General features: G+C 38.0%; 1 protein-coding gene across 1 annotated transcript in view; it reads left to right on the top strand.

The window, feature by feature from the left end:
• Positions 1 to 12592, top strand: part of LOC126150656 (mucin-17-like) — a 132857-nt gene that overhangs the window by 33951 nt on the left and 86314 nt on the right. The window contains exon 3 of the mRNA XM_049915889.1: positions 10598 to 10768. Coding sequence (XP_049771846.1) covers positions 10598 to 10768 — 171 coding nt within the window. The remainder of the gene's footprint in view (positions 1 to 10597; positions 10769 to 12592) is intronic.

The raw sequence follows: 12592 nt of genomic DNA, 5'->3' as shown, positions 1-12592 counted from the left end.
TTCTGGCATCCCTCCCAGGTTAAAGGACACAATTTACCATCCTCCAACATGTAGAATACCAGTTGTGTTTCTCCTGACAACATTCCACAGAGCAGTCCCTACTTAGAAATCCACATGGGGGATCATTTTCATGTCTGGGATGTTTTACTCAAGAGGATGCCATCATTTAACTGTACTGTAGAGTTGCATGGCCTCAGGACAAATTACGGCTGTAGTTTCCTATTGCATGAAGCTGTTTGCTGTACCAGCACTGCAAGGCCATGTAAGTTGGTGTCACAAGGCCAGATCAGTCACTTGTCCAGACTATAGCACCTTCAACTACCGAAAAGGGTGCTGCACTCCTCTTCAGGAAGCACACATTTGCTTGATCCCTGAACAAATACTCCTTTGTGGTTGCATCTATAGTACGGCTAGCTGTTATCACTGAGGCATGCAAAATCCCAAAGAAAATGCATGTGGTGACTCTTAGAATGGATCATGTTTGTCACGCCGCCCCCCCCCTCCCCCCCACCCACAACCGCACGCGCCACACACACACACACACACACACACACACACACACACACACACACACACACACACACACACACACACACACACACACACAGCTTCATTCAGCCGGACACAAGAAAGTCTTCATTGCACCTTTCTGAAGCTCAACATGTCATCTTTAGGGTGGGTAGCAAACTATCTTCTTCAGAATATTGTTAATACTCCAACTTGGGTTTTATACTGTTCAGTTAGTGCCATTTTATTCCATGATGAGACATCCTTAGTTGTCTTTTACTTGTCATATATTTGCGCCTAAATTTTGACAGTAACTCAGTATTGATCATTTTTTCCCCTGACAAACAGGAACCCAACAACCAGCCAGAGAGGAGACCGTTGGTGAGAGAGTAGGGGAAGAAAAAAAAGAAGAAGAAGAAGAAGAAGAATTGGGAGAAAAAGAAGCAGTAATGGTGAGTTTTGTCAGTAGCATATGGTTACCCCCACAATCATTCCTGTTCTCCTTTCAGGGCACTCGCAGTTTTCGTGTGCATGGAGCTCCAAGCGAATACAATAGGCCTTCCTTTTGTGTGCTGATATCCCTTTCTCCAACCATTTTTTCATCTGGGACTAAATGCCCCTTGCAGAAGTGCATTATTTCTGGTAACAGTCACAATTTATTTCATCAATTGATTTCCTTTCTACATATCCCACCCACCTACTAAACTAATAGTGGAGTTCAGTATGTGTTTTTTTACACTGCTAACTACAAACAGTCCCTGCTAAATGTATGCAGCACATTTACTGTGAAGCCAACAGAACCAATGGCAATTAGAAGTTCCTGTCTTGGTGTGGCTCATTGTGCTATCTTCAAGTTATTAGCCAGCACTACCCCACTGTGACATTTGCCTGCTTTATTTCTTCTTTGATAGTTCTTGGAGTCAAAGTATTGTGTTGTTACACTGGCTGAAAAATTGGGGGTGGATGTTCAACACTGATTACTGTAAATGACGTAGCTGACAGTTGCACAGTTGCGTTTCACAGTTCACAGTTCACAACCCCCCCAATATTACACAGTTAATATGGCCAGTTTGCTATTGGTTAACTTTTGATAAGCCTCATTAATAGTTTGCAAGCAAACATCAGCATGCTGCTACAATAGTTTACCACTGAATGTCTATGAACAGTAAAAATCTAACCACACGGTTCTTGCAGAACAATATGGTATGTGTGACACTATTGAACACACTCTGTCATTATTTTAACACATGCCTATTTGTGTTGCACTAATTTAATGGTTAAGTTGATGCATTGTTGTTGATCTAACCGATATAGGTGTCTTGTTTGTTTATAATTATTACAGAATTTATATTACTTCATAAGACAACAATAGAATTTAAGTCACGAAACAATTACTGATGTCACCCTATAACAAATGATATGAACTAGTAATAGTTAAAATAAATTAGGAAATTCATGGCATTAGATCTGGTGCTTTATTTCTTGAGACTGAGGGACAACCTTTCTCTTTTATGAGAGTGCAGATCGTACTCATGTATGTTAATGGCAATTAGTATAAAATGAATTTAAGAAGGCAGATTGCAAAACAAGAGAGGAAGTAAAAAGATCCCAGAGTGAGATTTCCACTCTGCAATGGAGTGTGTGCTGATATGAAACTTCTTGGCAGATTAAAGCTATCTGCACTTGCTCACTATAGGCAAGGGTCCCGAGTTAGAGTCTCAGTCTGGCACACAGTTTTAATCTGCCACAAAGTTCGAAAAGATCCCATCTTGCTTCGTCACACCATGGAACAAATTCATTGAACTTTGGCAGTTTAGTGTTACCATGATGTTTGTATGAAGACTGAGGCACATCAGTATACCAGGAATGAGTTCACTGACCAACTTACTGAGGAAATTGGTAAGAGTGAATTACTAGAAGTCAGAATAGTTGGTACTGACTTAAGTGTCTACAGTTAACGTCTTCAGTTAGCCTTGCTAGTGGGATGGGTAGGATCTGTGCATACTGTGTGTGGATGCAGGTGGAGCTGGCCACAGTTAGCAAACAGCTGAATGCGTGTATGTCTATGGTCAGACCCCTTCAGACTGCTACCTCAGGTTGTAGCAGTAGCAGGCAATCTGGTGTACCGCGTGGGACACCTTGGGTGTCACTTGTTTCACCAAGTGACTCTGCTTTTGTTGCGCCTCATTGCCCAACAAAAGGGAATCTGCCCATGTAGCAGTGCGGTAAAGTGCCGGTATGACTTGAGCTGGAAGACCAATGTGGAGGCTGACCATCTGGCTTTGCCTATTTGCCATAAGAGCAAAGAGGTGACCATTGCTGCAGAAGGATTTGAGCAGGCACATTTGGGCTGGGGTTTGCTAGATATTAGGAGTTCAAATGTTATGCATATTGTGCAGCACCTTAGGGAAATAGCGATGCCGTAAGATGAGGAATGTTCACTGCAATTGACAAAAATATTGTCTTTATTGTGGTCAAAGTTCATTGTGACAGTGAAGTTATCTAATTGCATATAACGGGAGATTTAGCTGAAACAAAGTAAAGTTGGATATTTTTTCCAGCCACCTGATTCTGCTGTTCCAGAGTCATTCAAAGAACCTTTACAGTCATAGTGCATAAATATCCAGATTGTGCAATAGTACTTAAAGATGACTTTAACCTACTGAGTACAGGTTGAGCCATCTATGGATTCATTGGAGGGTGTACAGTGAGTCTTGCAAATTACTTTCAAACAGTTTTCCAAAAACTCTCTTCAGTAGCCCACAAACCATGGCAATATCTTAGATCTTGTAGCTACAAACAGACCAACGTAATTGACGACATCTATATAGAGTTGGGGATTCGTGATTGTGATATTATCATGATGACTGAAAAGGTAATAAAACAGTCAAGAAGGCCAGTCGAGAAATGGCAGGTAAGCAGATGTTAGTATATCACTTGGAAATGAATTGTTGTTGTTGTGGTCTTCAGTCCTGAGACTGGTTTGATGCAGCTCTCCATGCTACTCTATCCTGTACAAGCCTCTTCATCTCCCAGTACCTACCGCAACCTAAATTCTTCTGAATCTGCTTAGTGTATTCATCTCCTGGTCTCCCTCTACGATTTTTACCCTCCACGCTAACCTCCAACACTACATTGGTGACCTTATGATGACTCAGAACATGTCCTACCAACCGATCCCTTCTTCTAGTAAAGTCGTGCCACAAACTTCTCTTCACCCCAATCCTATTCAATACTTCCTCATTAGTTATGTGATCTACCCATCTAATCTTCAGCATTCATCTGTAGCACCACATTTCAAAAGCTTCTATTCTCTTCTTGTCCAAACTATTTATCATCCATGTTTCACTTCCATACATGGCTACGCTCCATACAAATACTTTCAGAAACGACTTCCTGACACTTAAATCTATACTCGATGTTAACAAATATCTCTTCTTCAGAAATGCATTCCTTGCCATTGCCAGTCTACATTTTATATCCTCTCTACTTCAACCATCATCAGTTATTTTGCTCCACAAATAGCAAAACTCCTTTACTACTTTAAGTGTCTCATTTCCTAATCTAATTCCCTCAGCATCACCTAACTTAATTCGACTACATTCCATTATCCTCATTTTGCTTTTGTTGATGTTCATCTTATATCCTCCTTTCAAGACATTATCCATTCCGTTCAACTGCTCTTCCAAGTCATTTGCTGTCTCTGACGGAATTACAATTTCATCAGCGAACCTCAGTTTTTATTTCTCCTCCATGGATTTTAATACCTACTCCGAATTTTTCTTTTGTTTCCTTCACTGCTTGCTCAATATACAGATTGAATAACATCGGGGATAGGCTACAACCCTGTCTCACTCCCTTCCCAACTGCTGCTTCCCTTTCATGTCCCTTGACTCTTATAACTGCCATCTGGTTTCTGTACAAATTGTAAATAGCCTTTCGCTCCCTGTATTTTACCCCTGCCACCTTCAGAATTTGAAAGAGAGTATTCCAGTCAACATTGTCAAAAGCTTTCTCTAAGTCTACAAATGCTAGAAACGTAGGTTTGCCCTTTCTTAATCTAGCTTCTAAGATGAGTTGTATGGTCAGTATTGCCTCACGTGTTGCAACATTTCTACGGAATTCAAACTGATCTTCCCTGAGGTCGGCTTCTACTAGTTTTTCCATTCTTCTGTAAAGAATTTGCGTTAATATTTTGCAGCTGTGGCTTATTAAACTGACAGTTCGGTAATTTTCACATCTGTCAACACCTGCTTTCTTTGGGATTGGAATTATTATATTCTTCTTGAGGTCTGAGGGTATTTCGCCTGTTTCATACATCTTGCTCACCAGATGGTAGAGTTTTGTCAGGACTGGCTCTCCCAAGGCCATTAGGAGTTCCAATAGAATGTTGTCTACTCCGGGGGCCTTGTTTAGACTCAGGTCTTTCAGTGCTCTGTCAAACTCTTCACGCAGTATCGTATCTCCCACTTCATCTTCATATACATCCTCTTCCATTTCCATAATATTGTCCTCAAGTTCATTGCCCTTGTATAGACCTATATACTCCTTCCACCTTTCTGCTTTCCCTTCTCTGCCTAGAACTGGGTTTGCATCTGAGCTCTTGATGTTCATGCAAGTGGTTCTCTTATCTCCAAAGGTCTCTTTAATTTTCCTGTAGGCAGTATCTATCTTACCCCTAGTGAGATAAGCCTCTACATCCTTACATTAGTCCTCTAGCCATCCCTGCTTAGCCATTTTGCACTTCCTGTCGATCTCATTTTTGAGACGTTTGTATTCCTTTTTGCCTGCTTCATTTACTGCATTTTTATATTTTCTCCTTTCATAAATTAAATTCAATATTTCTTCTGTTACCCAAGGATTTCTACTAGGCCTCATCTTTTTACCTACTTGATCCTCTGCTGTCTTCACTACTTCATCCCTCAAAGCCACTCATTTTACTTCTACTGTATTTCGTTCCCCCATTCCTGTCAATTGCTCCCTTATGCTCTCCCTGAAACTCTGTACAACCTCTGGTTCTTTCAGTTTATCCAGGTCCCATCTCCTTAAATTCCCACCTTTTTGCAGTTTCTTCAGTTTTAATCTACAGGTCATAACCAATAGGTTGTGGTCAGAGTCCACATCTGCCCCTGGAAATGTCTTACAATTTAAAACCTGGTTCCTAAATCTCTGTCTTACCATTATACAATCTATCTGATACCTTTTAGTATCTCCAGGGTTCTTCCATGTATACAACCTTCTTTCATGATTCTTGAACCAAGTGTTAGCTATGATTAATTTATGCTCTGTGCAAAATTCTACCAGGCTGCTTCCTCTTTCATTCCTTAGCCCCAATCCATATTCACCTACTACGTTTCCTTCTCTCCCTTTTCCTCCTACCAAATTCCAGTCATTGACATTGCTTATTTCCCTTATGATGGTTGTAGAGGTATTACAGGCAAAGTTTAAACAGATTTCTAGTTGTGATCTGGAGAAATAGGTGCCTATTAAGTGAATTAAGGTTAGGAAAGACCTACTGGAATTTAATAATGAAATCAGTAAAATACTGAAGCAAAGATTAGTAGAAAGATTCACGTGTCTATGAAAAGATGTGAAGTGCACACCTACTACCGCTGTTACACTGTAGCAAAAAAGATGTCAGGGGACCTAAGAAAATTCTGCTCTATGTAAAATCAGTGTCTCGGGTTAAAGCTTCTTTGCAGTTATTCATTGACCAGTTTGGTGTGGCAGTTTAAGATAGCAAAATAAAAGCTGAAATTTTGTGTTCAAGAAAGCATTCATGCAGGAGAATTGTACAAACACACCATTGCTTTATCATCACACAATGTCCCATATGGATAACATAGTAGTAATAATCCCAAATGTAGAGAAACAGGGTGTATACAACCCAGGACAACCGGGAAATCCGGGAAAAACCCAGGAATTTTTTCATCTGGGAGAAAACCAGGAAAATCCCGGTATATTTTAAGAATTCTGGCAATATTTCATTGTTTTAGTTTTCTGTTAAATTTATGTACTTCTGACTGGTAAGAACTGATACTCTAACAAAGGATATTACTGTATCCCGCTACTTCAGAATAATACTTCAACAATGAAACATAAACGAGAGAATAAAACAAAAATAACTTAAATTGCAAAGGAAAGGTGCCATATACAACAATGACACACAGTGCTCATGCAAGTGTCTGCCAACTGAAAATGTGTCAAGGGCTTTAGGAAGACTATGCAGTGCTTCATAACAAATTGCCTCCAATGAGTGTGAAGTCACAACTGTTTACATTCGATTTTAGCAATTACGAGCGGGCTCATGTGCATGCACAGTTGAGTTACGTTTGAGTAGTAGCAGAGTCTAACTGGACTGTGGTAGCAGATTCTCCTGCTTCTGAAAACAGGAATGTGGTTGTTGGCTGTGCATGCAGTCGCAGCAAGCAGCTAGATGCTACTGGGAAAAGGGGGTGCCAGATTCATATTCTTGAGGAAAACAACTTGTTTCACAAAGCACCCAGCATCCAGCGCACATTTGCCTATCGATTATTCATATCATTTTGAAACGCTTCCCTGTTGGTTTTTGAACATATTTGAAGACATTTTAAGTTGACTTCTGAATGAATCATAAGTTGACTTTTGAGTGCATGCATAGTGTATGTGATGTCTCTGTCAGGAGAATCCTCATCGCATCTAGAAATAAACTTTCCACAGACAATAGGGGACGGGGCTATACCAGCTGAGCGAGTAAAGCTGAATGGATGAATGCCAATCACTGTCTGATTATGTGGTTGATTGGGTATGTGAATGATCAGTGTTGTTATAATTACTAGCGAAATCCATAGATTGACTACCAGAGTGGAAATAAATGACTGACAGGAATAACAGGTGAGAAAGATTATTTATTTATTTAGTCCTTCAAATCCTATATGTATAGAATATATACAAGGATATTGGACATGGTTAGGTATTTACAAGATACAATACAGTTTGTATTGCAATCCTAAGGACTAGATATTGAAGTAATTTAGCACAGATTCATAAATACAACAACCATTACAGACAACATACAAGGTAGAATATTAATATGCATCTTTATTTTTGTTGTTTGGCTTTTATATATTCTGTCAGACTGTAAAAGCAATGATCAATTAAATATGCCTTTACTTCAGCCTTAAAACTACAGTTTACCTATTAATATAATATGTTTAGGTAAATTATTGAAAATATGTTCTCACCTGTTTCACATGAAGGTCAGATTTTTGCCTTGTATTGTGTGCATGTATATCTTCATTTTTTAATAAGATATCTGGGTGTCTATCGATATATTGTTTGATGAAAACTGATGTTTCATAGATAAAAATGCAAGGAAGAGGAAGAACTGACTGTGCAGACCCATATTCAAAAAACTATTTCGTATTGTTTACCCCTTCAATAATTCTTAGTATTCTCTTTTGCATCCTGAAAAGTTTAATATTTGTTGTTGTATTGCCCCAGAAGATTATGCCATATTTAATTACAGAATGCACATAGGAGTAGTATACACTTAACAGGCTGGCTTTGCTGCAACAAGTTTTCAAGATCCGTATCATGTAACAGGTTTTGCTTAGTTTTCTTTGCAAATATTCAATATGTACCGCCCATTTTGTGTTGTTCTGGAGCCAGATTCCCAGAAATTTAGTTCTGTCAAAACTTTCAAGAACTCTTCCCTAAGTTCTATTTCTATGTTTGGGTGGTGTCTTCCTTTTACATTATAGAAATTCAGTGCTCCTGTCTTTTCTTTGTTTATAATTAGCTTGTTGTAGCTGAACCACTGTTCTACACTGTTCATTGTTTGGATAGCGGAGTCTTTTAGTTTTTCTTCTGTTTTACCACTAATAAGGAAGCTTGTATTGTCTGCAAATTGGAGGGTAGTTTGGCAATACTTGTTGTACATAAGATCATTGACATAGAGGAGAAACAGAATGGGTCCTAATACTAATCCTTGAGGGACACCATATTTCACATTTTCATATCCTGAATAGTAGTAGCTGAGTTTGTTATGGTCAGTATATCGCACTTCAACCACCAGTTTGCGACCACATAGGTATGTCTTGAGCCACTCATTGGATATACCTCTAATTCCTAACTGGTCAAGCTTCTGCTGTAGGGCACTATGGTCAATGACGTCAAAAGCTTTAGATAAATTAAAACATATGCCTGTCACAAACTTACCTGCATCCAGTTTAGTATAGATTTCATTAAGAAATTCAAATATTGCACTTTCAGTTGAATAGCCTTTCCTGAAGCCATGCTGTGAAGGAGAGAGAATTTTATTTTTATTTAGGAAATCAGACAATCTCTTATAAAAAGGTTTTTCTAAAATTTTAGAAAATACAGGCAGTAGGGCTATTGGTCTATAATTTGAAACACATTCTGGATTTTCTTTTTTGAACAGTGGTTTCAGCGTTGCTGTTTTTAAGCATGAAGGGAAGGTTCCTGATGCCAGTGAGCTGTTGCACAAATGTGTCAAGGGTTCAGCTAAGGCAAGACAGTATTTTTTAATAATTGCATCTGGTATTCCATCAATTCCACATGAGTACCCTGTTTTCAAGGTTTTTATAACTGATAAAATTTCTTCAGAATTTGTGGGTGAAAGGAACAAAGATGTAGACACATTTCTCACACTATTACATGTTGTAGGTGATATTTTGTTGTGTTCTTCCAGTCCACTCACCAACTCTTCACTTATGTTTGCAAAATATTTGTTGAAGGTCCCTGCAATTTCTGTTGGGCAAGAAAAAATTTGTCCTTCATAACGTCAGTTAACATTTTTATATTATTTAGTTTCACTTGTTTGATTTTTTATAACTTCCCATATAGCTTTAGATTTGTTTTTTGAGTTTTCAATGTATTTGTCATTTGCCATTGTTTTAGCTTTCCTTACAACATTTTTGAGGATCCTCTTGTAATTCTTCAGGTACAAATGAAATTCATGAGGCATGTTTTGTGTCTTTGCTATATAGTGTAATCTTCTTTTCTCTGCAGAAGATATTCTAATACCTGGTGTAATCCATTTGTTCTTTTTGAAGTTAGGTTGACATTTTTGCTTTTTTAATGGAAATGCAGCTTCAAAGTATGACATGAAGATTTCCATGAATTTTTCAAACTTTTTGTTAGTATTTTCACAGGTATACACTTCATACCAAGTTTCTTCACTTAGTCTCTGTACAAAAAGGTTTATTTGTTTGTTAGTGATTTTTCTTGCTTCTTTTACAAGTTCCTCTTTCTCAGTTGTTTCACTTGGGGTGTGCAAAGCAATAAACTGTGCATAGTGATCACTGAAGCCAGTATTAAGATTTCCGGCACAGAAATTGTGATTTAAATTTGTGTTTATTAATATCTGTTCAATTGTTGGTGTAACTCTTTTAGGAGAGTCTATGGTGGCTTTTATGTTACATGTTTCCAGTAGGGTCATCAAGCTTTGCTGGTCTTTTGAGATTTCTTGAAAATCAATATTAAAATCTCTACATATGATCACTGTTTTGTTGAAGTTTTTTATAGTATTTAAAGCTGCTTCTAGTTGGTGACAGAAATCATTTAAGTTCCCATCAGGGCTCCTATATACACAGATGATTATTAATTTTAATTCAGAGAGTTCAACTGCGGATACTTCAAAAATTTTCTCTTCAGCTAACAGTTCAATGGGTTTTACGTTACAATAATCAACACCACTCTTAACAAATGTACATGACCCTCCATGACTGGATGTAATTCATGACTGGATGTAATTCTAGAAAATGATGAAGAAAGATTGAAGTCTGCAAGTTTTGTGACTGACATTGCATCTTTACACAGCCAGTGTTCAGTTATACACACTACAGAAACGTTTTTTGGCTCATCAGTACATAAAATTTCAACTTTACTTAATTTGTTTAGCAATTATTGGACATTTTGATGAATCAGCATGAAATGAAAGAGTTTGGCATATTGTTAGACTTTGGCAAACACTAACATATTTAATTGATCACTTACCTTTACCTTGTCAATAAAAAATCATTCAGGTGTGCTGGAAGTACTGCTTTTCTTTTCCTGACTGCACCTATTCTTCTATTATCATCTGCAGCAGAATTTTCTTCTGTGTCTGGCTCCCCTGGTAGTTGTTCAGCTGCTGCACCTGCTGTTGATAATATTGCTGCTGGTGTTAGAGCTGGGTCTGCAATTGGTAGAGATGTTACTGCGTTCATTGTGCCTGAATATTGGAGACACCTAGTTCCTTCTTTTGTTGATGATGTTGGTGAGTGAGGTCTTGCTGGCATTGTTTCCTTCGAATATTTGGGGGGGGCAATCCAGGATGATTTTGCTTTTGAGTGTTTGATGCCTCTTGGTGATAATTTCTTCATTTTTCCGACGAGCAGTTTTTTCCCCATGTTGTTAATGTGCAGTCCATGTAATGTGTGGAATCTGCGCCCAATATTATTAACATTTACGAGTTCTACATTTCTGAAATGTTTGCAAAGTAATGAAATTTGTTGGTTGGCATTGATTATTTCTTTATTTACGCATGACCAAAACGGTAAGTCATGCCGATGTGGAATGTTCAGCACTAAAACATTTGTGTGTGTCAACTGTCCTAAGCACTATTTTAGTTCTTTTTTTTCTTTGTGGGTTTCGTTTTTATATACGTCATTTGACCCACCAATTAGCACAACAAAGTCTTCAGAGGATAAGTCAGCAACATCTGTGGATCGTACATGATTGCAAACTTCTGGCATAGAAGCACCAAGCTTTATGTAAGCGATTGTTTGTAAACTGGACTGACCGTTCAGAATGCGAGCAAATCCACGACCATGACTGTCTGCCATCAAAATTACTTTGCTTCGTTTAGGTTTATCTGCCTGTTTAGAAAGTCCATCGTCGTTATGGCCAAACAACTTAGTATCAGCGCTGGACATATACTTGATATTTGGGTCACGCAAGTGTTCAGGTCTTTCAGTTTCATTTCCTTTCATAACAGTAGTTGAGTTGTTAGGCATTCTTTTGGATGTATCACTCCGCGTATTTGTAGTTTCATATTCAGCTCGGAAGTTAGTTTTTACGTATTATCTTCTTGGTGTATCCAAGAACGCAATTTTGATAGAAAATTTTTGGCCAGATTGCTACACTAGTAAGGACCAGTAGTATGTTCCCCAGCTAGCAGTCGCATAAGTTCTATTCTGGAAGTAGCGCGTAAAACGTGTTGTTCGAACATGTAATAATGCCTAACCGGAAAATAATTGCGGGATAACTAAACCCATTATTCTCGCAGGGTTAGTGAAGTTAATCGGCGAACAAATTTTGACAGTGGCAGCAATAGCTACAGAGTTGGTGATGACAAGATTGTTTGTTAGAATGAGGAAGGAGAAGAAACGGAGATATCACACAAATTATGGAAGAATAAGGTGATTCCAAATTTATATAATAATTTTGTGATACTACTTTTCAATCTCATGCTTGAGAAGCTGGTGTGTATGAATGAAATGTGAAACTCTTTCCTAACATAAAGCTTTTAGCTCGTAGCAGGCCTAATAAGCATTAGATATTGGTACTTATTGGATTATATTCTGTCGTGTTATAAAAATGGCCATTTGTGCCAAAACAGTCTTGTTTATTTGGTGTGTCACAAAATTGCTGCCATATTAGAAAGGCCTATTTTGTTTTATCTAGCAGACAGTGACAAAATAGACGTAATCAGATTGAGAAACCACAACAGTCTTGGGTAGTATTTGTATTAAAAGCTTTTTCAATATTTGATAACGACCTTTTGATTTTTCATGTAGCAAAACGTTTGACGAACTGTGATAAGGTAATAGATTCTTTCGCAGAAAGGAAAGCACGCCCTGTAAAGCTGTAGTAGCAAGATTAGAGAGAAAAAAATGCTAGAAGCTAAGGTTTGAAGAAATGTGTAATTTCTTGCTTACCTCTTGTCAGTATTGGTTTTATATATCCTATATTTAATTTTATGTCACGCAAAACAGCAAATTATTAGCTATTAGGCAATAAAGAGTTCAGATTTTCTGAAGAGTTCATGTTCTCTGGATTACAAATAATCCCCTCCGCTATTAATTGTGAGACTTTTTTA

This window comes from Schistocerca cancellata, chromosome 2 (genome assembly GCF_023864275.1).
Source record: "Schistocerca cancellata isolate TAMUIC-IGC-003103 chromosome 2, iqSchCanc2.1, whole genome shotgun sequence".
Classification (NCBI taxonomy): domain Eukaryota; kingdom Metazoa; phylum Arthropoda; class Insecta; order Orthoptera; family Acrididae; genus Schistocerca; species Schistocerca cancellata.
Note: the sequence above shows the minus strand (reverse complement) of the source record. Positions and strands in the feature narration are given on the sequence as shown.